This window comes from Loxodonta africana, chromosome X (genome assembly GCF_030014295.1).
Source record: "Loxodonta africana isolate mLoxAfr1 chromosome X, mLoxAfr1.hap2, whole genome shotgun sequence".
Classification (NCBI taxonomy): Eukaryota; Metazoa; Chordata; class Mammalia; order Proboscidea; family Elephantidae; genus Loxodonta; species Loxodonta africana.
The window spans coordinates 57,200,538-57,224,236 of record NC_087369.1 but is presented as its reverse complement, the minus strand read 5'-3'; the positions used below and the strand labels follow the sequence as shown (position 1 = coordinate 57,224,236).

General features: G+C 43.3%; 1 protein-coding gene across 3 annotated transcripts; it reads left to right on the top strand.

Annotated features, from left to right (window-relative positions):
* The first annotated feature begins 3,508 nt into the window (after positions 1 to 3,508).
* Positions 3,509 to 23,398, top strand: LOC135228908 (TBC1 domain family member 25-like). Of its 3 annotated transcripts, XM_064278247.1 has the most exons (4): positions 4,606 to 5,666; positions 7,231 to 7,340; positions 22,634 to 22,747; positions 23,111 to 23,398. In XM_064278247.1, the coding sequence occupies exons 1-3, from the start codon at positions 5,547 to 5,549 to the stop codon at positions 22,635 to 22,637; spliced, it is 234 nt and encodes a 77-aa protein (XP_064134317.1). In that variant the 5' UTR covers positions 4,606 to 5,546; the 3' UTR covers positions 22,638 to 22,747; positions 23,111 to 23,398. The 3 variants fall into 3 exon arrangements, with proteins under 3 accessions (XP_064134315.1, XP_064134316.1, XP_064134317.1); XM_064278245.1 differs by lacking the exons at positions 22,634 to 22,747; positions 23,111 to 23,398 and adding an exon at positions 9,290 to 10,133 and having other exon boundaries at positions 3,509 to 5,666; XM_064278246.1 differs by lacking the exon at positions 22,634 to 22,747 and having other exon boundaries at positions 3,526 to 5,666.
* Positions 23,399 to 23,699: the final 301 nt, after the last annotated feature.

Below are 23,699 nucleotides of genomic sequence, written 5' to 3'. Positions count from 1 at the left end.
TTCTTTCAGCCCTTTGTCATCCTATAGACCTCTCATCTGTGACCCCACAAAACCCTTTCACTCACTATGCAAACCACTGTCTCTGACCCCACAGACTCATATAATTCCACAGACCCCCATTGCTCACCCACAGATCTCCATCACTCGCCCTACAAAAAAAAATTCACCCCATAAGCACCTACCACTGACACTACAGACTTATGATTACTCACCCCACTCACTTCCAAATAGTCATCTCACAGACCTTCCGTAGCTCACATTATAGATCCCAAATTACCCCTCCAGACACCCACTGCTGCCCCAAATACCTACATCATTCACCCCACAGATTCCCATCACTCACACTACAGACTCCCCCATCAGTAACCCCGGAGGCCACCTATCACTCACTGCACAGACATCCCCACTAACCCTACATATCCATAATCACTAACTCTAAGACTTCATAACTCATCCTGCAGACCCCAACACACTTCACACACTCCATTACTCACCCCACACTTCCATCACTAACCCCCATAGACCCCATCATTTTAGTTCTCAAAACTCCCATCATTTACCCTACAGACCTCTCCCATCACTCACCCCACACACTTTTCCCTTCACCCCACACACCCCTCCCATCACTCACTCCATACACCCATCCCATCACTTACCCCACAGATCCCCTCATAACTCACCCTACAATCTCTTCATTAACCACACAGCCTCCCATCACTCACATCGGAAACCCCACATCCTTCAAACCACTGTTACTCACTACAAACACCACTCCCCATAAATCATCTTGCAGAGTACCCAACTTGTACCTTATGATCCTAGTACTCACCCCACAGGTGCCACATCATTCACCTGCAAACCCCTCTCACTCGCTCTACAGACTCGCCCATTACTCATCATTCAGACCCTATTATTCAACCCAGAAATCCCTGTCACCTCACCCCAGAGATGCCCCCTCGCTAAGCAAATAGGCCTCAGGTCACTCCAGAATCACTCACCCTATAGACCCCGTGTCATTCACCCTAGGGAACCCCCATCACTGATCCCGTAGCCCTCCATCATACACCCTACAACTCCATCATTCACCCTTCAATCCTGGTCACTCACCCGTCAATGTTCTATCACTGACCTGACCGAACCCCCTATAAATCATGCCACAGACCCCTCATCACTCATCCCACATAGACCCCATCTCACCTCATAGACCCCTCATCACCCCACAGATCCATCACACATTCCACAGACTCCTTATCACTCCAGAGACTCCCTTCTCTCTCCTCATCAACTCCCTAAACTCTTACCTCACAGTCCTTCATCATTCACTCCATAGACCCCATTGTTCAACCCACTGACCCCCATCACATCCTACAACCCGATCACTTGCCCGCAGACTTTTCAACACTCACCCCACTGAAATGCCATCATTCACTCTATGTCACTAACTCCACAGACCACCATAACTCAACACAGAAACCCCCCAACACTCAACCCACGAGCCCACATCATTCACCCTAGAGATCCCAACCACTTACCCTACACACCCTACATCATGCACCTCACAGACCCTCATCATTTACCCCACAGATGCCCCATCACTCAAACCACACAACCCCCATCACTCACTCCACACACCTCTTATTACTCACCCCACAGCCCACAGATTACTCACCCGACAGATTCCCCCTAACTTACCCCACACACCCGATCATTCACCACACAGACCCCATCACACAACATACAGACCCCCTATCATTCACTCCACAGACGCCAATCACTCAGCATATTGGTGCCAGACAGCTTATGCCAAGACACCCCATCACCAGTCCCACGGACAACTCTCATCGCTCACCCTAAAGACTGCCCATCACTCAACCCACAGGCCTCCCTTCATTCACCCTTCAGTTCCCCCATCACTTATCCTGCAACCCCCTAACACTCACCCATCTAAGCCCTGTCACTCATCTCGCAAACCCCATCACTTACCTCACAGACTTCTCTATCAGTATACTCACAGATCCTTATCATTCACCCCACAGATATCCCATCACTCACCCTATAGACCCCCCCATCATTCACCCTACAGATCCCCATCGCGCCCCCCTTCAGACCACATCACTTACCTCACAGACTGTCTAAAAAGGGCGTGGGGGCGGTGTCTGACCTCTAACTTCACAAGGGGGAAGGAGAATCAAGAATCAAGATCAGCAAGAGGCTGATTCCTATGAGGCGGAGGTCCTCCTCTCTCTGCCGTCCTTACCAATTCAGACACCAATTGTCCCTCCCATGGCACTCTCTACTTCTCTGCTGGATTTGATAATTCATTGCAGTGGTCACACAAAACTCACAGACAATACTTAACAATTGTGGGGTTTATTTGGGCAATAACAAGTTCTGGAATGCTTAGAATAATACAGTTCTTCCATCAGGACAGCTTCTTCCCAGCTGTGTTCTCAGGCACACCTCTGTCTAGCCCTTCAGCCTCTGCCCTGCTTGGCCAAATGTTACAAAGCTGTTTTAGTATGCCAATTGGTGCCCAAAGGCACCCCATTCCACTAGTAAGCCTTGGCCCAGAGGCACTCAGCTCTAGCTCCGTGGGTCAGCAAACCTAACTCCGCCAAGTGCCCGGGAGGCACCCTACTCCTCCAGGAAGCCTCCTGCCCAAAGGCACTCAGCTTTCTCGCTCCCTGGGCCGGGAAGCCCACCACGAGGTCTCCTGCCAGTGTCTCCTGCCACAGCTTCCCATCGTCTTCAGTGTTACAGCTGTCCCTCTCGGTCTCCTGGTTCTAAGAGCCTCTCAGTGCAGGGATCCTAGGTCCAAAGGATGTGCTCCACTCTTGGCTGTTGTTCTTTGGTGGTGGTTAGATCCTCTCCTTCCCACCTCTGGGATGGCTCATTTCAAGCCCAGCAGGATCGCAAAAACTGACCAATCCCCTCAGTGGGCCACAATTACCCTATTTGCACAGTCCCACCCAGTCACTTGGGTGGGAGTTACAAGACCATGGCCAGAAAGGGCAAACAAAAGCGATCCATTGCACTGCAGGCCCCATCACTCACCCCATACTCTTATCGTTCACCTTTTGGACCCTCAGTCATAAAACAGTTGGGTACTTGAGGAACTTTGAGGAGCTGACAAAGAAGGAATAAGAAAACTGGAGATACCAGTAGACTGACTCCAGCTGACCTGTGTAGAGCATAGCTTCAGTTCAAATCCTGGCTCCCCTTCTCCCCTTGGGTTTACAGTGTAGCTTTTGAGAAGTGCTCACTGTGAGGCCAAGGCTCTGCATGATCTCACCCCAATTATTTTCTCACCCCATATCCCATCAATCACCCCATCATTTATTCTGCTTGAGGAGTGCTGGCCTCCTTGCTCTTCCTCAGATACACCAAGCACAGCCCCACCTTCCATCCACTGCATGAGCTACTCTCTGTGACACTAACTACCACTTTGATCTTGAGCATGTTCCGTAAACTCCCTGGCCTTCACTGCTCTCCTCTGTAAAATACTAATAATAATAGTATTATATAAAAACTCTTAGGGTTTTAGTGCGGATTATATGTAGGTTGTCTGGCATGTTGTTGTTGTGTGTTGTTGAGTCGATTCCAACCCATAGCGACCCTATAGGACAGAGTAGAACTGCCCCATAGGGTTTCCTAGGCTGAAATCTTCACAGGAGCAGATCACCAGATCTTTTCCCCCTCGGAGCAGCTGGTGGGTCCGAAGCCGGTGGGTTTGAACTGGGAAGCTTTTGTTAGCAGCAGATCACTTAACCATTGCATCCCCAGGGCTCCCTGTTTGTTGACTGGAAGAATGAATAAACAAATGAAAAAGAAAGTTCTCCCAGGACTATGGCAATGACCTCCTTTTTGATCTCCTTGCTTTCAGTACCTTTCCATCCAAGGCTCTCTCTGCAACCAAGACAGGGGTATCTTACCACATCACACCCTTGTCTAAAACCTGTGCCCCAATGCCTTTAAGTCAAATTTCAAGCTCCAGGATAATGGTTTGCTAATCCCACCCTATAATCTACATGAGAAGCAGACTCTCAAACTCCTTGTTTCCACCAGAAAATCAGCAGTGCCATAGGTGTTTTTTGCTCCATGCACATGGGAATAGAGAGAAGTGCCAATAACCCTCTTCTGGATTTCAAAGAAAGTTCCCCCATTAGTTATACCTTCCAGAAAATAGAGATGTCTATCTAAATATTAATACCAAGGCAAAAAATTATTTTAAAAGATACCAAAATAGAATTTCTGACTTTTCTAAAAAGTTAACTTTAAGGGTAGCATCCACACAGCACTGCAACAGTAACTGAATTCCAGGCATCTTACAAGACTCCTTTGTTAGAAATAACATTTGTAAGGGTAGTGGATATTTTGTCCCAACCCAAAGCACGTGGATGTTGTGTAACGAAGTGACAAGAGGGCCTTTTTGCAACACATGAAGTTTCTCAAAGGAGACTAAGATATGTTCATCCATTCAACCGATATTTAGTGGAGGCACACCATTTAGTAACAGGCCGGCCTCAATATGTTGTGAGGATTAAATAACATGAAGGCAAACTTTAAAAAGCTGGGATCTTCAGATAACATAAACATGCCTGTTTTGGTAACTTATTTAATGAATATTCTGAACATGTGTACAGAAACTGCAAAACATCATAAATATGCAGGTCCATGAATTTTCACTATTGGAAAATAGTACACTATTTTAAAGAATTTTATTGAGGTAGAATATGTCTAACAAAAGTTTTGCCACTTTAACTCTTCTGAAGTGTACAATTCAATGACGTTAATTAAATTCACTGTGTTGTGCAACCATCACCATTATCCATTTTTAAAAGCTTTTTATCACCCCACACAGAAACTCAGTACCCCTTAAGCAATACCTTCCCGTTGCCCCCTCCCTCCAGCCCCTGGTAACCACGAATAAACCTTTGTTTGTGAGCATTTGCCTATTCTAGTATTTCATACAGATGGAATTATACAGTATTTTTCCTTTTGGTACACTGTTTTTTTTAAACACTCTGGAAAAAGGATTTTTTTCAGTACATCGGACTCATTTGAAGCGAGGACCACGGTTATTTGAAATAGGTGACATCATGTGTCAGCAGAGGCGTGAGGCGACTTGGGGCGGGGTCTGGGGCTTTGAGGTCATAGCGCAGCAGCTTCCTTTGCGCGTCCGCTTCTCTCACTTGAAATACAGGTAGTCACTGTAACACATAACGAGGTGAACCGTAAGTAAACTGCCAAAACAACCAAACCGCAGGAGAAGGGGAGTCGAGCCCTCGCTAGGCGCTTTCACACTAGCTGACGGGAGGCAAAATGCCCGGCTTTGGGGGCGGGGCCTTGACAAGAGCACTCTAGGCGCATGCGCAGGCTTTCGCCCCGTGCCAGGTGGGAGGGGCGGTGCGGGCAGGGTCGTGTGGTGCGTTCTGCGCTTGCGCCTCGGCGGAAGGTGGGGTCGCGGGCTACAGCGCGCTGGGGTGCGCACAGTGAAAGGGCTAGGGGTCGACGGTCAACTGTCACTGTGAGCGGGTGACGGAGGGATGGCAACGGTCTCAGGGTCTCCGGACTTGGCCGGCTCCGGCGCGCCTCCGCCCGGCGGGGGAGCACAGGCGGTGGCGGCTGAGGAAGAGGAGCGGGAGGTTGTGCGGGTCCGAGTCAAGGTGAGGCCGGTGGCGGGTCTGCCTGCCCGCCCCCGTATCCCAGGGGAGGGGAAGGCGCTGGCTGTCTTAGAATGGAGGGCGGGGCCCGAGATTTGGGGCGTTACCAGAGGGGCGAGGTTTGAGGGCAGAGTGGTGGTGGGGGGAAGCTGAACCTGGGACTGTGGGGGCAGGGTCTGAGGGCATCGGGCCTTAGGGACACATCCTGGGATGCAAGACTGAAAATGGAGGGATGGGGGCCTATGGAATGGACGGGTGAAGATAATGGGTAGAGGGAAGGGGTATTGAGTTGGAGGATGGGCTGTAGTAGTCGAGGGGTGGGGCCCTGAGGAATTGAGGGGGAGGCTCTGAAGTCAGTCAACAAATAACGTGTTGAGAGTCTCCACCCTTGGTGACCTGACGTGGTTGTGGGGGAGACAGACAGCTAAATAAGTGAGAAGGTTCAGACACTGATGAATGCCATGAGGAAATCATGAAAAAGGTGATGAACCTGGGAGTTACTTTAGCCGAGGTTGTACAGGGAAAGCCCCAGAGGAGGTATTGAAGAAGCAGGGACTGGAATGAAAAGGAGTCATGCACGTGCGTATGGGGGGCGGGGGGAGGGAAGAGTGTTCTAGGCAGAGGGAACAGCAAGGGCAAAGACCGGGAGGTGGGGATGAGCTTGTCGTGTTCCCTAGGTTCCCATATTGCTGGAGCTGAGAGAGTGAAGAAGAGTGGTAGGAGGTCAGTTAGAGAGGTAAGGGGCAGGGGAAGATGGCAAAGGGTCTTTGGTGTATACCCATTGCCATGCAGTCAATTCCGACTCCTACCGACCCTATAGGGCAGAGTAGAACTGCCCCATAGGGTTTTTTTCCAAGGCTGTAAATCTTTATGGCAGCGGACTGCTGCTGAGCAGCTGGTGTGTTCCGACCGACCTTTTGGTTAGCAGCCGAGCCCTTAACCACTGCGCCACCAGGGCTTCTCTTTGGTGTGTAGTCTGAGTAAAAGGGCTGTTGCAGTAGACCGGGCAAGCAGTGATGCTGGCTTGGAACAGGGTGGTGTCGGTGGCGGTAACGAGAAAAGGGTAGATTCTGGAGAGAAGTACAGATCATTTCACTATAAATGAGGAAGTGCTATGGTAAAGGTTTGGGGGTTCAGAAAAGAGATGATACCTGAGCTGTGAGTAAGCCAGGTGAAGAAAGTGGGAAGGACATTCCAGGCAGGGGGATTTGCATAAGCAAAAGCCTGGAGCAGTGATGTGTTCAAGGTTGCTTCCAGAAGTTTAATAGGGCCAGACTGGACATGGTGATATCCCCACCTCCGCCCGCCAGACTGTTCTTCTCTGAGCAGCCAGAAGGATCTTGTTAAATCCTAAGTCAGGCCAAGTCCCTCCTCCGCTCAAAACCCTTCTGTGGGTCCCCCCTCACTCAGGGCAAAAACCAAAGTCCCCAGCATGACCCAAAACGCCCTCCTCCATCTGGCCCCTGCCACCTCTCTGACCTTGTCTTCTACCACTCTGTGCCTCACTCATTACACTTCAGCGTGATGATGTGGCCCCTGATGGCCTGCCCTGTCTTCTCTCCCCCAGAAGTGTGAGAGCTTCTTGCCGCCTGAGTTCCGTTCCTTCGCTGTCGACCCCCAGATCACGTCTCTGGATGTGTTACAGCACATCCTCATCCGAGCTTTTGACTTGAATGGGTGAGTGAGGGGATGCCGGGGACTGGGCAGTGGGCTACCCACTGCAACAGGGGTTATTTCACTATTTTCTTGTGGTTGAGTTTTTTTTTTATTCCGTTTATTAGATAAGAATTCTAATTCTTCCATTTAAAAAATATAAGACATATAGAATGGCTAAAGCTTTTCTGAGCAGCATATTGTGCTGTTCCAACATTGAGTTGGTATCATTCAAGTAAAAAAGAAAGAAATACAACATTGAAAAATAATATTCTTTTACTATGAAAGGAATGTAGTAAAGGTGATCCAATAGTACATGGAAATTATTGAATAATATCATTAGTATTACACACCAGTCAAATTTTGCTGAAGATCATTCAAAAGCAGTTGCAGTGGTTCATCTACAGGGAACTGTCAGAAATTCAAGCTGGATTCAGAAGAGAATGTGGAACCAGACATAACATTGGTGGTATAAGATGGATGAAAATGGAGAACACCAGGAAGATGTTTACGTGTGTTTTATTGACTATGTCAAGTCATTTGACTGCATGGATGATGAGAAATTATGGATTGCATTGGAAAGAATGGGAATCCCATAATACTTAATTGTGCTCATGAGGAACCTGTACATAGACCAAGAGGCAGTTGTTTGAACACAACAAGGGGATACTGCATGGTTGAAAATCAGGAAAGGTGTATGTCAGGGTTGTATCCTTCCACTGTACGTGTTCAAGCTGTATACTGAGCAAATAATCCAAGAAACTAGACTATATGAAGAAGAACACAACATCAGTATTGGAGGAAGACTCATTAACCACCTGCGATATGGAGATGACACAACCTTGCTTGCTGAAGGTGAAGAGGACTTGAAGTACTTACTGATGAAAGTCAACCTTCAATATGGATTACTCCTAAATATCAAGAAAACAAAAATCCTCAGAACTGGTCCAGTAAGCCACATCATGATAAATGGAGAAAAGATTGAAGTTGTTACGGATTTCATTTTACTTGTATCCACAATCAATACCCATGGGAGCAGTGGTCAGGAAATCAAATGACATGTTGCACTGGGCAGTTCTGTCCCCAAAGACCTATTTCTAGTGTTGAAAAACGAAGATGTCACTTTGAGGACTAAGATGCACTGTCCCAAGCTACGATATTTTCTGTCACCTCATATGCATGCAAAAGATGGTTGGTGAATAAGGAAGACGGAAGAATTGATGGTTTTGAATGATGGTGTTGGCGATGAATATTGACTATACCATGGACTGCCGGAAGAATGAACAAATCTGTCTTGAGAGAAGTACAGCCAGCATGCTTCTTGGAAGTAAGGATGGTGAAGCTTCGTTTCATGTACTTTGGACATGTTATTAGGAGGGACCAGTCCCTTGAGAAGGACATCATGCTTGGTAGAGGGACAGTGAAAAAGGAAGACCCTCGACAAGATTGATCGACACAGTGGCTGCAGCAATGGGTTCAAGCATAACATCAATTGTGAGGGTGGGGCAGGACCAGGCAGTGTTTTGTTCTGCTGTACCTAGGGGTCGCTATGAGTTGGAACTGACTTGATGGCACCTAACAACAACAACAAAAACAGTGTACATGCTAACAGCAAAAACACAAACACCACATAAATGTAAGACATACTCCCTATATCCCATCCTCTAAAAACTGCCTCCTTTAATAGTTCATGTTTTTTTTTTAATTTTAATTTTGGTAAAATAATAAAAATTTTCTGTTTTTAGCATTTTTAAGTGTGCAATTCAGTGACATTAATTACATTCGCCACATTGGGCAAACATTACTATTATGTATTTCTAAAAGTTTTTCATCACCCCAAACAGAAACTCAGTACCGCTTTATCAGTAACTCCCGTCTCATCCCTCCAGTCCCCAGTAACCACTAATAAACTTTGTGTATTTTCTGGCATGGATTTAACCTTGTACATCAAAAATATGTGTGGTGAATCTTAGAAAAACTAGATGGTGCCCGGCTACAACCGATGACTGCCCTGACAGGGAACACAACAGAGAACCCCTGAGGGAGCAGGAGAGCAGCGGGATGAAGACCCCAAATTCTCATAAGACCAGACTTAATGGTCTGACTGAGACTGGAAGGACCCCGGTGGTCATGGCCCGCAGACCTTCTGTTGCCCCAGGACAGGAACCATTCCTGAAGCCAACTCTTCAGACATGGATTGGACTGGACAGTGGGTTGGAGAGGGATGCTGGTGAGGAGTGAGCTTCTTGGATCAGGTGGACGCTTGAGACTATGTTGGCATCTCCTGCCTGGAGGGGAGATGAGCGGGTGGAGGGGGTTAGAAGCTGGCGAAAAGGACACAAAAAGAGAGAGTGGAGGGAGAGAGCGGGCTGTCTCATTAGGGGGAGAGTAACTGGGAGTGTGTAGCAAGGTGTATATGGGTTTTTGTGTGAGAGACTGACTTGATTTGTAAACTTTCACTTAAAGCACAATAAAAATTATAAAAAAAATATGTGTGGTAAATCTTAATGTCTATGCCTGTGGTTATAATTCCACTTGGGATTATAACCTTTGTTATATTAGTGAGACAGGATTAGTGTAGGGTGTATCTTAAGTCAATCTCTTTTGAGATATAAAACAGATTAAAAGCAAGCTAGCACGCTATGATGCGGGAAGAGAGATGCCAAGCCACATGAAGTTCATCGAGGAGCAGAAGCTCAGAGACAAGGACCTTCCCCCAGAGCCAACAGATAGAAAGCCTTCCTCTAGAGCTGGCACCCTGAATTTGGACTTCTAGCCTCCTAAAGTGTAAGAAAATAAATTTGTTTGTTAAAGTCATCCAGTTGTGGTATTTCTATTACAGCAACACTGGATAACTAAGACTTTTACCTATTCTAGATATTTCATATAAGCGGGATCATACAATATTTGTCCTTTTATTTCTGACTCATACTCAACATATGTTTTCAAGGTTCATCCATGTATTCATGTTGTAGCATGTATCAGGACTTCATTTCTTCTTATGACTGAATAGTATTCCATTATATGAATATACCTCATTTTGTTTATCCATTCATCTGTTGATGGACAGTTGGGTTTTTTCTACCTTTTGAATGTTTTGAATAGTGCTGCAGTGAACATTGGCAGATGTTTCGTAGGGCTTTTGTTTTGTTTTACTGTTACAAATAATCCCAAGGAGAGTAGCCACGTATGCATATCTTGAAGTATTTGGAGAAGCCTAGTCATAGGATGAAGGAGCCATGGTGGCGCAACAGTTAAGTGCTTGGCTGGTAACTGAAACGGTGGTGGTTTGAACCCACTCAGCAGCTCCATGGGAAGAAAACCTGGCAATCTGCTTCTGTAAAGATTACAGCCATGAAAACCCTATGGAACAGTTCTGCTCTGTGACATTGAGTTGCTATGAGTTGGAATAGATTTGATAGCAGTCAACAACAACTGTCATAGAATAAATTCTTAGTAGTATTGCTGGTTAGGGGTGTGTACTTTTAAAAATTTTAACAGATGTTTCCAAAGTGCTCTTCAGATAGGTTTTTATCAGTGTTTTCATCACTACAGCTTTATATTTTAATGTCTTCCTTTAAAAATTTTTTGTTTTCCTTTAAATTTTATGAAAAAAAAAACTGCTATTGTAAAATACATGTGTCTTAGTTATCTAGTGCTGCTATAAGAAAAATACTAGAACTGGATGGCTTTAACAAAGAGAAATTTATTTTCTCCCAGCGTAGGAGGCTAACCCGTTGCCATCAAGTCAATTCCGACTCATAGCAACCCTATAGGACAGGGCAGAACTGACCCATAGAGTTTCTAAGGAGTGACTGGTGGATTCGAACTGCTGATCTTTTGGTTAGCAGCTGTAGCTCTTAACCACTGTGCCACCAGGGCCCCTAGCAGTTTGAGTTCAGGGCATGGGCTCTAGGGGAAGGCTTTCTCTGTCAGCTCTGGGATAAGGTCTTTGTCTCTTCAGCATTTTTCCTGGTTCCTTGGAGATCTCCATGTAGCTTGGCATCAGTCTACCCTCATCTTTACTTTGCTAGGTTGTTTAATCTCCTTTATATCTCAAAAGATATTGACTCAAAATACACCTTACACTAATTATGCCTCGTTAACATAACAAAGACCACAGATTTCCAAATGGGATTATAACCACAGGCATAGAAGTTAGAATTTACAACCAGGGCTTCCAACCGGTTCATTATCGTTTGGACCCTCGCTGAGAATTTGCATCCCTAACAAGTTCCCTGCTGATAATTTGCATTTCCACCCTAGACATACTCAATCAGAATCTACATTTTAACAGGATCCTCAGGTGATTCTTAAGTATAACTTCCTAGGAACTTGTTAGAAATGCAAGTTCTCAGTAGGGAACTTGTTAGAAATGCAAATTCTCAGCAGTTTGAACAGAACAAACTGGTTTACAGCCCTGTTTAGAACACATATTTTGGGAGGACATAATTCAACCCATAGCATCAGGTATAGTAGACTATATGATATTCTTATTCAAAATGGTCAGTACCAGTCCAGTTGACCTTATTAATGCCTAGGATATCAATCTTCAAGTGTTCCATTTTATTTTTGAGAATTTTCAGTGTTCCTTGATTCATACTTTATGCATTCCACATTCTGATTACAAGTGGATATTTGCAGCTGTTTCTACTCGTTTTGAGTCGTGCCACATCAGCAACTGAAGGTCCTGAAAGCTTTACTCCATCCCCGTCATTAATGTCGACTCTGCTTTGAGGAGGCAGCTCTTCCCCAGTTGTATTTTGTGTGCCTTCCAACCTGAGGGGCTCATCTTCTGGCACTTTATCAGACAGTGTTCCGCTGCTATTCATAAGGTTTTCACTGGCCAGTTTTTTCAGAAGTAGATCACCAGGTCCTTCTTCCTAGTCTGTCTTCGTCTGGAAGCTTTGCTGAAATCTGTCTACCATGGGTGACCCTGTTGGTATTTGAAATACCAGCGGCATAGCTTCCAGCATCACAGCAACACCCAAGCCACCACTCTGTGACAAACTGACAAACAAGTGATAGATTGAATCCATAATATCACCTTTATTGTTTTACTGAACCCTCCCCACATATCTTTAGGTCCCTTCATTGAAGTCTTTTCAAAATTCCAGTTGAGTGTGCCTCTCGTTTCCCCCCAGACCCTGAGTGATTCAACAGTAAATATATACTATCAGGAATTGCTAATTGTTATTAAGGAAAACAAAGCAAGTTTCAAGGATAGTGATGGGGTGCTATTTTGGATAATCAGGGAAGGTTTCCAGAGATGATCTTTAAGTGGAGAGGAAGAAAATGAAAGAGGTAGCCATGTCAATAACAGCCATGCAAATATGAACTATACACATATCTTGGGAAGAGAATGTCCAAGTATAGGGGGGATAGCAGGTACATTGGCCCTGAGGTGGAATAATGCTTGGTGTGTTTGAGGAACATCAAGGAGGCTGGTGTTGATTGGAGAGAACAGAATGAGAAGGCTGGAGAGTTGCAGGGCAGGAATTAGATTCACCTGAAAAATGGGGAAAAGTGGGGACCAGAGAAAGGCAGTTCTGGCTTGAAGTCCCACAGTCAGGCCATCTTGACTCAATCTCCTTGGCCTCTCCTGCACGTGTAATGTTTTTGGGAACAGGAAGGCCAGAACCCACCACATGCGCCAGAGAGAACGCACAACCCCAAGGGGAAGTCTGCCGAGTGGCTGTGGTGCTTGGCCTGCCCGTTGGGCTCGGGCACCTGCCCTCCGTGGGGTCAGCATTATCTGCCACTCAGGAGCTTCAGTCAGCCTTCTCACAGAAGCCAGAGGGATCCTGTTGCAACCCAAGTCAGGCATATATTCCTGCTCTCCTCGGAACCTTCACTCAGAGAAAAAGCCAGAGTCCTCACCGTGGCCCATGAGGTCCTACAGGATCTGGTTGGGTTCACATCACTTTTCTGACCTCACATCCCACCGCTCTACCCCTCACGAACTCCGCTTCAGCCCCACTGGACACCTATTTTTTTTTTTTTAAGGCTCTTCTTTTTTATTGTGTTTTAGGTGAAAGTTTACAGCTCAAGTTAATTTCTCATACAAAAATTCATACACATATTGTTGTGTGACTCTAGTTGCAATCTCTGTAACGTGACAGCACACTCCCCCTTCCCACCTCAGGTTTCCTGTGTCCATTCAACCAGCTCCTGTCCCTTTCTGCCTTCTCGTCTAGCCTCCGGACAGGAGCTGCCCATTTAGTCTCGTGTATCTACTTGAACTTACCTGGTGGCATAGTGGTTAAGTGCTACAGCTGCTAACCAAGAGGTCGGCAGTGCAAATCTGCCAGGCGCTCCTTGGAAACTCTATGGGGCAGTTCTACTCTGTCCTGTAGGGTCGCTATGAGTTGGAATCAACTCGACGGCAGTGGGTTTTTTTTTTTTTGGATCTACTTGAACTAAGAAGCACGCTCTTCATGAGTATTATTTTATGTTTTATACTCCAGTCTAATCTTTGTCTGAAGTGTTGGCTTTGGGAATGGTTTTAGTTCTGGGTTAACAGAGAATCCGGGGGCCATATCTTCTGGGGTTCCTCTAGTCTCAGACCATTAAGTCTGGTCTTTTTATGTGAACTTGAATTCTGCACCCCATTTTTCTTCTGCTCCATCAGGGACTCTATTGTGTTGCCTGTCAGGGCGGTCATTGGTGGTAGCCAGGCACTGTTTAGTTCTTCCGGTCTCAGGCTGATGGAGTCTCTGGTTTATGTGGCCCTTTTGCCTCTTGGGCTAATATTTCCTCATGTCTTTGGTGTTCTTCATTCTCCTTTGGTCCAGATGGGTTGGGACCAATTGATGCATCCTAGATGGTTGCCCACAAGCTTTTAAGACCGCAGACGCCACTCACCAAAGTGGGACGCAGAACATTTTTTCAATAAACTTTGTTATGCCAGTTGACCTAGATGTCCCCCGAAACCATGGTCCCCAGACCCCCAACCCTGCTACTCTGTCCCTTGAAATGTTTGGTTGTGTTCGGGAAACTTCTTAGCTTTTGTTTTAGTCCAGTTGTGCTGACTTCCCCTGTATTGTGTGTTGTCCTTCCCTTCACCTAAGATAATTCTTGTCTACTATCTAGTTAGTGAATTCCGCTTTCCCTCCCTCCCCACCCTCGTAACCATCAAAGAATGTTTTCTTCTGTGTTTAAACCTTTTCTTGAGTTCTTATAATAGTAGTCTCATACAATATTAGTCCTTTTGCGACTAATTTCACTCAGCATAATGCCTTCCAGATTCATCCATGTTGTGAGATGTTTCGCGGACTCATCATTGTTTTATTCCATTGTGTGTATGTACCATAATTTGTTTATCCATTCGTCTTTTGATGGGCACCTGGGTTGTTTTCACCTTTTTGCTATTGTGAACAGGGCTGCAGTGAACATGGGTATGCATATATCTATTCATGTGATGGCTCTTTTTTCTCTAGGATATATTCCAAGGAGTGGGATTGCTGGATTGTATGGTACTTCTATTTCTATCTTTTTAAGGAAGCACCAAATAAATTTCCAAAGTGGTTGTATCATTTTACATTCCCACCAGCAGTGTGTAAGTGTTCCAGGCTTTTTTTTTTTTTTTTGAGTTTTTTGGATTAATGCTACCCTTTTTGTGGTTAGATGGTGTCTCATTGTAGTTTTGATTTGCATTTCTCTAATGGCTGATGGGAAGCCCTGGTGGCATAGTGGTTAAGTGCTACAGCTGCTAACCAAAAGGACGGCAGTTCGAAGCCACCAGGTGCCCCTTGGAAATTCTATGGGGCAGTTCTACTCTGTCTTATGGGGTCACTATGAGTCGGAATCGACTTGATGGCAACAGGTTTACTTTTTCGTTTTAATGGCTAATGATCGTGAGCATTTCATGTATCTGTTAGCTGCCTGAATGTCTTCTTTGGTGAAGTGCCTGTTCATATCCCTTCTTATTTTTTAATTGGGTTATTATTTATCTTTTTGTTGTTGAGGTTTTGCAGTATCTTGTAGCTTTTAGAGATTAGATGCTGATTGGATTTGTCATAGCCAAAAAAATTTTTCCCAGTCTGTAGGTTGTTCTTTAACTCTTTTGGTGATGTCTTTGGATGAGCATGTTTGATTTTTAGGAGTTCCCCATTATCTAGTTTCTCTTCTGGTGTTTGTGGATTGTTAGTAATTTTTTTTTTAATTTGTATTGTGCTTTAAATGAAAGTTTACAAATAAAGTCAGTCTCTCATACAAAAACTTACATACACCTTGCTATATACTCCTAATTGCTCTCCCCCTAATGACACAGCACACTCCTTCTCTCCACTCTCTATTTTCGTGTCTGTTCAACCAGCTTCTGACCCCCTCTGCTCTCTCATCTCCCCTCCAGACAGGAGCTGCCAACATAGTCTCATATGTCTACTTGATCCAAGAAGCTCATTCTTCACCAGTAGCATTTTCTATCCCATAGTTCAGTCAATCCCTGTCTAAAGAGTTGGCTTTGCGAATGGTTCCTGTCTTGGGCTAACAGAAGGTCTGGGGACTATGACCTCCGGGGTCCTTCTAGTCTCAGTCAGACCATTAAGTCTGGTCTTTTTATGAGAATTTGGGGGCTGCATCTCACTGCTCTCCTGCTCCCGCAGGGGTTCTCTGATATGTCCCCTGTCAGGGTAGTCATTGGTTGTAGCTGGGCACCACCTAGTTCTGGTCTCAGGCTGATGTACTGTCTGGTTTATGTGGTCCTTTCTGTCTCTTGGGCTCATAATTACCCATTGATGCATCTTAGATGGCCGCTTGCTAGCGTTTAAGACCCCAGGCACCACTCTCCAAAGTGGGATTCAGAATGTTTTCTTAATAGATTTTATTATGTCAGTTGACTTAGATGTCTCCTGAAATGATGGTCCCCAAACCCCCACCCTTCCTACGCTGGCCTTCAAGGCGTTCAGTTTATTCAGGAAACTTTGCTTTTTAGTCCAGTTGTGCTCACCTCTCCTGTATTGTGTGTTGTCTTTCCCTTCACCTAAAATAATTCTTATCTACTATCTAATTAGTGAAAACCTTCTCCCTCCCCTCCCCTCTCGTAACCATCAAAGAATGTTTTCTTCTCTGTTTAAACCATTTCTCCAGTTATTATACTAGTGCTCTTATGCAATATTTGTTCTTTTGCAACTGACTAATTTCACTCAGCATAATGCCTTCCAGATTCCTCCATGCTATGAAATGTTTCCCGGATTCATCATTGTTCTGTATCGATAGGTAGTATTCCATTGTGTGAATATACAATAATTTATTTATCCATTCATCCGTTGATGGGCACCTTGGTTGCTTCCATGTTTTTGCTGTTGTAAACAGTGCTGCAGTGAACATGGGTGTGCATATATCTGTTCGTGTAAAGGCTCTTAATTCTCTAGGATATATTCCAAGGAGTGGGATTGCTGGATCATATGGTAATTCTATTTCTAGTTTTTTAAGGAAACGCCAAATTGATTTCCAAAGTGGCTGTACGATTTTACATTCCCACCAGCAGTGTATAAGTGTTCCAGTCTCTCCACAACCTCTCCAACATTTATTATTTTGTGTTTTTTGGATTAATGCTAGCCTTGTTGGAGATGGAATCTCATTGTAGTTTTGATTTGCATTTCTCTAATGGCTAATGATCGTGAACATTTCCTCATGTATCTGTTAGCTACCTGAATGTCTTCTTTAGTGAAGCGTCTGTTCATGTCCTTTGTCCATTTTTTAATTGGGTTATTTGTCTTTTTGTAGTTGAGTTTTTGCAGGATCATGTAGATTTTAGAGATAGATGCTGATTGGAAATGTCATAGCTAAAACCTTTTTCCCAGTCTGTAGGTAATCTTTGTACTCTTTTGGTGAAGTCTTTGGACGAGCATAGATGTTTTGATTTTTAGGAGCTCCCAGTTATCTAGTTTCTCTTCTGCATTGTTAGTAATGTTTTATATACTGTTTATGCCATGTATTAGGGCTCCTAGGGTTGTCCCTGTTTTTTTCTTCCTTGATCTTAATCATTTTAGATTTTATATTTAGGTCTGTGATCCATTTTGAGTTAGTTTTTGTGCATGGTGTAAGGTATGGGTCTTATTTCATTTTTTTGCAGATGGATATCCAGTTATGCCAGCACCATTTGTTAAAGAGACTGTATTTTCCCCATTTAACTGACATTGGGACTTTGTCAAATATCAGCTGCTCATATGTGGATGGATTTATGTCTGTATTCTCAATTCTGTTCCATTGGTCTATGTATCTGTTGTTGTCCCAGTACCAGGCTGTTTGACTACTGTGGCGGTATAATAGGTTGTAAAATCAGGTAGGGTGTGGTCTTCCACTTTGTTCTTCTTTTTCAGTAATGGTTTACTTCTCTGGGGCCTCTTTCCCTGCCATATGAAGTTGGTGATTTGTTTCTCCACCTGCTTAAAAAATGTTGCTGTAATTTGGATCGGAATTGCATTGTATCTATAGATCACTTTTGGTAGAATAGACATTTTTATGTCTTCCTATCCATGAGCAAGGTATGTTTTTCCACTTATGTAGGTCTCTTTTGGTTTCTTGCAATAGTGCCTTGTAGTTTTCTGTGTATAGGTCTTTTACATCTCTGATAAGATTTATTCCTAAATATTTTATCCTCTTGAGGGCTACTGTAAATGGTATTGATGTGGTGATTTCCTCCTCGATGTTCTTTTTGCTGGTGCAGAGGAATCCAACTGATTTTGTTTGTTTATCTTGTATCCTGATGCTCTGCTGAACTCTTCTATTAGTTTCAGTAGTTTTCTTGAGGATTCTTTAGCGGTTTCTGTGTATAAGATCATGTCATCTGCAAATGCAGATACTTTTACTTCTTCCTTACCAATCTGGATGCCCTTTATTTCTTTATCTAGCCTAACTGCTCTGGCTAGGACCTCCAACACAATGTTGAATAAGAATGGTGATTAAGGGCATCTGCGTCTGGTTCCTGGTCTTAAGGGGAATGCTTTCAGACTCTCTCCATTTAGGATGATGTTGGCTGTTGGCTTTGTGTAAATGCCCTTTATTATGTTGAGGAATTTTCCTTCTATTCCTATTTTGTGAGAGTTTTTATCATGAATGGGTGTTGAACTTTATCAAATGCCTTTTCTGCACAATTGATAAAACCATGTGGTTCTTGTCTTTTTATTTATATGATGGATTACATTGTTTTTCTAATGTTGAATCATCCCTGCATACCTGGTATGAATCCCACTTGGTCATGGTGAATTATTTTTTTGATATGTTGTTGAATTCTCTTGGCTAGAATTTTGTTGAGGATTTTTTCATCTAAGTTCACGAGGGATATAGGTCTCTAATTTTTTTTTTTTTTTTGTGGTGTCTTTACCTGGTTTTGGTATCAGGGATATGCTGGCTTCATAGAATGAGTTTGGGAGTATTCTGTCTATGCTCTGAAGTACCTTTAGTAGTAGTGGTGTTAACTCTTCTCTGAAAGTTTGGTAGAACTCTCCAGTGAAGGTGTCTGGGCCAGGGCTTTTTTTTTGTGGGGAGGTTTTTTATTACCTTTTCAATCTCTTTTTTTGTTATGGGTCTATTAAGTTGTTCTACCTCTGTTTGTGTTAGTTTAGGTAGGTAGTGTGTTTCTAGGAATTCATCCATTTCTTCTAGATTTTCAAATTTGTTAGAGTACAGTTTTTCGAAGTAATCTGATAGGATTCTTTTAATTTCATTTGGGTCTGCTGTAATATCGCCCATCTCATTTTTTATTCAGATTATTTGCTTCCTCTCCTGTTTTTCTTTTGTCAGTTTGGCCAATGGTTTATCAATTTTGTTAATTTTTTCTAAGAACCAACAATTTGGTCTTGTTAACTGTTTCAGTGTTTTTCTATTTTCTATTTAATTCCGTGCTTAATTTTAATTATTTGTTTTCTTCTAGTGCCTGAGGATTTCTTTTGTTGTTGTCTATTTGTTCAAGTTGCAGGGATAATTCTTTGATTTTGGCCCTTTCTTGTTTTTGGATGTGTGCATTTATTGATATAAATTGACCTGTGAGCGCTGCTTTCGCTGTGTCCCAAAGGTTCTGATAGGAAGTGTTTTCATTCTCATTGGATTCTACGAATTTCTTTATTCCATCCTTAATGTCTTCCATAACCCCATTATTTTTGAGTAGGGTTTTTATTGTTCAGTTCCAAGTGTTTGATTTCTTTTGCCTGCTTTTCCTGTTACTGTTTTCTACTTTTATGGTCTTATGGTCAGAGAAGTTGCTTTGTAATATTTCGATGTTTTGAATTCTCCTAAGGCTTGCTTTATGACCTAATATGTGGTCTATTTTAGAGAATGTTTCATGTGCACTAGAAAAGAAAGTATCCTTGGCTGCTGTTGGGTGGACTATTCTGTATATGTCTATAGGTCAAGTTGGTTGATTGTGGCATTTAGATCTTCCGTGTCTTTATTGAGCTGCTTTCTGGATGTCCTTTCCTTCACTGAAAGTGGTGTGTTGAAGTCTCCTACTATTATTGTAGAGCTGTCTATCTCACTTTTCGGTACTGTTAGAGTTTATGTATCTTGGAGTCCTGTCATTGGGTCCATAAATATTTAATATGGTTATATCCTTCTGGTATATTGTCCCTTTAATCAGTATATAGTGTCCTTCCTTGTCCTTTGTGGTGGATTTAACTTTAATGTCTGTTTTGTTGGAAATTAATACTGCTACTCCTGCTCTTTTTTGATTGTTGTTTGCTTGATATATTTTTTTCCATCCTTAGAGTTTTAGTTTGTTTGTGTCTCTTAAGTCTAAGGTGTGTCTCTTGTAGGCAGCATATGGATGGATCATGTTTTTTAATCCATTCTGCCACTCTCTGTCTCTTTATTGGTGCATTTAGTCCATTTACATTCAGCGGAATTATAGACAGGTTTGCGTTTTTTTTTTTTTTTTTGCATTTAGCGCTGTCATTTTGATGTTTTTTTTGTGTGTTAAGAGTTTCTTTTTCCCACTTAATTTTTTGTGCTTAGTTTATATGTCTTTTCCTCTTATGCATTTTTGTTGATTTTGTTTTTGCTGAGTCTCTTTTTGTCTTATGTTTTATTTTAATGAGTAGGATAATCTCCTTTGTGGTTACCTTAATATTTGCCTGTATTTTTCTAAGTTTAAACCTAACTTTATTTCTTTATATCGCCTTGTCTTTCTCTCCATATGAAAGATCTGTGACTGTATTTCTCAGTCCCTCTTTATTTTAATGTTGTCTTCTTTACATAATAACATGTTTCCCTGTTTTGAGTGTTTTTTTTTTATCTTGATTTATTTTTGTGATTTCCCTGTCTGGTTTGACATCTGATTGCTCTGTCCATTGTTCTAGTCTTGGGTTGATATCTGATATTATTGATCTTCTAACCAACTAACTCCTTTTAGTATTTCTTGAAGTTTTTGTTTGGTTTTTACGAATTCCCTAAACTTCTGTTTATCTAGAAATGTCTTAATTTCACCTTCATATTTGAGAGACAGTTTTGCTGGATATATGATTCTTGGCTGGTAATTATTTTCCTTGAATGCTTTATATAAGTCATCCCATTGCCTTCTTGGCTGCATCATGTCTGCCAAGTAGTCTGAGCTTATTCTTATTGACTCTCCTTTGTAGGTGACTGTTCATTTATCCTTAAAAAAAAAAAAAATCCTTAGCTGCTGTTAAAAATTCTCTCTTTATCTTTGGTTTTGGCAAGTTTGATGTAACATGTCTTGGTGACTTTCTTTTAAAACCTACCGTATGTGGAGTTCGATGAGCATCTTGGATAGATATCTTCTCATCTTTCACTACATCAGGGAAGTTTTCTGCCAACAATTCTTCAACAATTCTCTGTATTTTTTGTTATCCCTCCCTGTTCTGGTAGTGCAGTCACTTGTAGGTTATTTCTCTTGATAGAGTCCCACATGATTCTTAAGGTTTCTTCATTTTTTAAAATTCTTTTATCTGATTTTTCTTCAAATATATTGGTGCCAAGTGTTTTATCTTCAGTCTCACTAATTCTGCCTTCCACTTGCTCAATTCTGCTCTTATGTCCTTCTAGTGCATTATCTAATTCTGCAATTTTATTGTTAATCTTCTGAATTTCTGATTGCTGTCTCTACGGATTCTTGGAGCTTATTAAATTTTTCACTATGTTCTTCAGTAACCTTTTTAATTTCTTCAACTACTTTATCTGTGTGTTCCTTGGGTTGTTCTGCATATTGCCTGATGTCCTTCCTAATCTTGTTTCTGGTGTCTTGAAGAGTTCTGTATATTAATCTTTTAAATTCTGCATCCGATAATTCCAGGAAGGCACTTTCATCCAGAAGATTCATTGATTCTTTGTTTTGAGAGCTTGCTGAGGCAGTCATGCTCTGTTTCTTTATGTGACTTGATATTGACTGTTGTCTCCGAGCTGTCTGTAAGTTATTGTATTAGTTTATTTTATGTTTGCTTACTGTATCCTAGCTTCTTGCTTTGTTTTGTTTTGATATGCCCAAGTGGGTTGCTTGAGTGAGCTAGCTTGAATATTTTCGCCTTTGAAGCTCTGATGTCCTGTCACGAGATGGCTAGAGGTGTTATCAAGTATATCTGTCTAGGAGTCCATTCACTTTTCTTGTATGAATTCATCTCAGGTGCCCAGGTAGCTGATCATCAAGTGTGTGGTACAGGCTCTGTTGTACAGTCTTAAAGGGGTAGGGGTAATTTGTCTAGGTACCAGTATCTGGTTGCAGCAGGGGGTCACGCTCTTATCAAGGCAGGGGGCTGAGAACTGTCCCCCGAGTATGTGTGAGGAAAGTGTGTCCCTGTTCCCTAGAGCGTACAGGTGGGTGGGTTCTGCAGAGAGACCATGGGCACCCAGTGCTTTTGATTGTAAGGACTGGGAGGTACCAGTTTTCCTTGGACCCTATCATGGGTGGCTGGGTGACCTGAGAGGAGCCACCAGTCCTTATGCACCTGATGTGGGTAGGTGAGAATCGTCTTTAATAGGCAAAGTGGTGTCAAACATCAAACACCCACCTCTCCACTGCACAGCTGAAATAGGTGTAGTCTGCCAACAAGGACCTATTCTTCTGAAATAGGCCCATACAGGTGGAAAGGTACTGAGAGTCCATGGACTATTTATGTCTGGACAGGAGCTGCTTCTGTCCTGAGCTCCCCCAGTTAAGTGGAGCTGGCAAATTTTATTTTCCCCCAACTGTGAATTTATTCCTACTCCAAGGCTGTGAGGATGGTTCCGAGTGCTCAACAGGGCCTATCTCAAGCCCAGGGAAATCAGCAGCCACTGAGGCTGGCTTGGGGGTGGGGGGCGCGGTAAAATATACGCAGCTACTTAGCTTTTACCAAGAGCATTGGTCTTCTCTGGTTCCATAGGTGAGTAGGCTGTGTGGCTGGCTGCTTCTCCCTGAGGAAACTGCGGCCGGACACTACCACCAGCCCTCTGCAGCCACTCCCGGGACTGGTGCCTGAGGGATCTCTGTGATTCAGGTCCGGTAACTCTTCTCCACTCCTGAGCCATGTCTCTCTCCCCCTCCGCTCAGTCCATTTTCTGACTTTGCCTTTGATGTTCAGGGGTCCTAGCTTGTCCGAAATATACTCGTTTCACTTGATTTTTTGGGTCTTTGTTGTAAGAGGGATAGCAGGAAGGGTCTAGCTATTCTGCCATCTTGGCCCCGCCACTCGAGTAATGTTTTGTATACTGTTTATGCCATGTATTACGGTTCCTAGCATTGTCCCTATTTTTCCTTCCATGATCTTTATCATTTTAGATTTTATATTTAGGTCTTTGATCCATTTTGAGTCAGTTTTTGTGTGTGGTTGAGGTATGGGTCTTGTTTCATTTTTTTGCAGATGGATATCCAGTTATGCCAGCACCATTTGTTAGGCTGTCTTTTCCCCATTTAACGGACTTTGGGCCATTGTCAAATATCAGCTGCTCACAGGTGGATGAATTTACATCTGGATTCTCAATTCTGTTCCATTGGTCTATATATCTGTTGTTGTACCAGCACCAGGCCGTTTTGAGTACCATTGCGTGGACATCTGTTCTTTACATATGGTAAGTATGCTTTTACCTCAAAGCTTTTTTACTGGTTGTTCCCTTTGCCTGGGATGCTTTTCCTGCAGACATTCCCCCCTCCTGGGGTCACAATGACTTGGTTATGGACCCTCCTAGGGATCACACAGACTGGGGTGTAGATGCTCCCTAGGTCACTGGACAGGGGCACAGATACTCCTGGAATGTCACACACTGAGCTGTGGACACCTCTGTGGTCATAGATTGGGATGTGGATACTCCTAATGTCACATAGACGGGGGTGTAGATATTTCTTGGGTCACACAGACTTGGGTATGGACAGCCTTTGGGTAAGAGAGTATACATTTCTAAAGCTGTGGTATTAAGCCAAAACAAAACTGTTCTGTCCTTGTAGCTTGTCAC